A 1,979-nucleotide genomic window follows, 5' to 3' on the forward strand; every position below is an offset into this window, starting at 1 on the left:
AAGAGACCCCAAACACCACCGGTGCATAAGCCCATTGAATATATTCATAGGAGGGCGTGGGGCTAGCGATTGCATCCCAGGAAACGTTTGCTAATAATGTGGTCACTCTCTCTGACTTTTGAGATTATTTGAACAAGATTTAATAGCCTTTAAGCTCCCCCATAAAACACATTGATATCGAATAACTAAATTAAAATTTTAAATAGTGGATGAATATTGTTCTTCTCAAATTTGGTAAAATGAAGAATTCTCTTATTTCATCTGGTTAAGAAATATCTACTGTACAAAATCAAAAGCTTTATCTTCTCTTGAAATAAGTGTGCTAATTTGTACATTGCGCATTTATACGTTGCACTAGATCTATGGTGCATCACTATCAAAAACTTTTGTACATTGCACTAGATCTACGGTGTACCACTATCAAAAGCTTTTGTACATCGCGCTACATCTATGGTGCATCATTATCAACGCTTTTGTAAATTGCGATCTATCTATGGCTCAAATACTATCAAAAGTTTTTGTACATTGCGCTACATCTATGGTGCAATCACTATCAAAAGCGTTGCTTGTTTGGAAATATTTCCGGTGCTAATTCATGCATTGATAGTGCATCACTATCAAAAGCTTCCTTCAAGTTGGAACTATTTTTGCATACTAATCTGTACAGTCTAAATCTATGGTGCATCACCGTACTGTGACCGAAGATAGTTAATAAATCTCCACAGTTATGTATTTTTGAAAATACAAAAATAATTTTAAAAAATTGGAGCTTTCGACCGTTTGAACAATTTTAGTATTTTGAAAAGTGAAAAATAAAGCTTTAATCGTATGCATCTGTGTCTATTTTTTAATTATAACTGCCCTAAACATTTAAGAGAAGGGACCTGTTCCCTTAATGATACCGAAAACATCTAAACCCTCAAGAAAAATTATGTTTCTATAATGACACTTCGTCTTACCATCGTCGCGTAGATGCTACACGTCCGATCCCTAGAAGGCAACTGGGGTGATTCTCTTTGCAACCTTACCTTTAAATGTCTTACATAGCGGTTTTTCACAGTGTCCTGTTAACATTAGTCTCGCCAGGGTCACTGACCCCTAAAACGAGAAGAGAATTCCGAATTCAATCAACCCTAAGCTTCGCTATTTTCGCGGTGTTTCTCAGCGAGATGCTGGAGAAAATGCTTCTCATGCGATGGGTATATTTACGGTAGATCATTGAGAAGAAAAATGAACGGAGTACAATTCGTTTACTTAGCGGGATCTCTGGACATATGCTGAAAGAAATCTCTTGACAGCAAAGAGGCAACATAATAGTGCTCAAGTGATTCGGAAAACGGGACTTGGCTATTAGCCGATGCCCGTTTTCCTCTCTCTCTCTTCTTCTTCTTCTTCTTCTTCTTCTTCTTCTTCTTCTTCTTCTTAATTTATTTCGTAGGACAGTTATCCAGACAGACATGCACTAGACTGCACCAGTTACATAATGCATAAACTCGATGAATACAACCAGTATCAGTGAACGCACTTGTACGAATTTAAAATCAGTCTGTGTGACGTGTATTCATACACACACACACACACACACACACACACACACACACACATATATATATATATATATATATATATATATATATATATATATATATATATATATATATAGTAATCAGACATAACATTCGCGTGCTTGAACTTTCTGAATATCACTAAATTTTCTATTGCCTCCGCTAATTATTGTAACAAAATTGGAGAATCTCTCTCTCTCTCTCTCTCTCTCTCTCTCTCTCTCTCTCTCTCTCTCTCTGATGGCATTTTTAAGATCATTCAGTTTTTTTGCAGGAGATTTTAAATGCTCTTGAAATAATTCAAGTCTTACCATATATCGAAAAGTTTCTTTTTAATCTTTACTACGTAACCGAATAATTAATCTGTAACTGGTACGGTATAAGGCCAAAGAGAATATGGAATCTATATTTAAC

General features: G+C 35.6%; 1 protein-coding gene across 1 annotated transcript in view; it reads right to left on the reverse strand.

Annotated features, from left to right (window-relative positions):
* The window catches only part of LOC135196513 (uncharacterized), a 4,227-nt gene extending 3,181 nt beyond the window's left edge, over positions 1–1,046 (reverse strand). The window contains exon 1 of the mRNA XM_064223362.1: positions 960–1,046. Within this exon, the coding sequence (XP_064079432.1) occupies positions 960–962 (3 nt within the window). The 5' untranslated portion in view covers positions 963–1,046. The remainder of the gene's footprint in view (positions 1–959) is intronic.
* Positions 1,047–1,979: the final 933 nt, after the last annotated feature.

The sequence above is a fragment of the Macrobrachium nipponense genome, chromosome 23, assembly GCF_015104395.2.
Source record: "Macrobrachium nipponense isolate FS-2020 chromosome 23, ASM1510439v2, whole genome shotgun sequence".
In the NCBI taxonomy this organism is placed as follows: Eukaryota; Metazoa; Arthropoda; class Malacostraca; order Decapoda; family Palaemonidae; genus Macrobrachium; species Macrobrachium nipponense.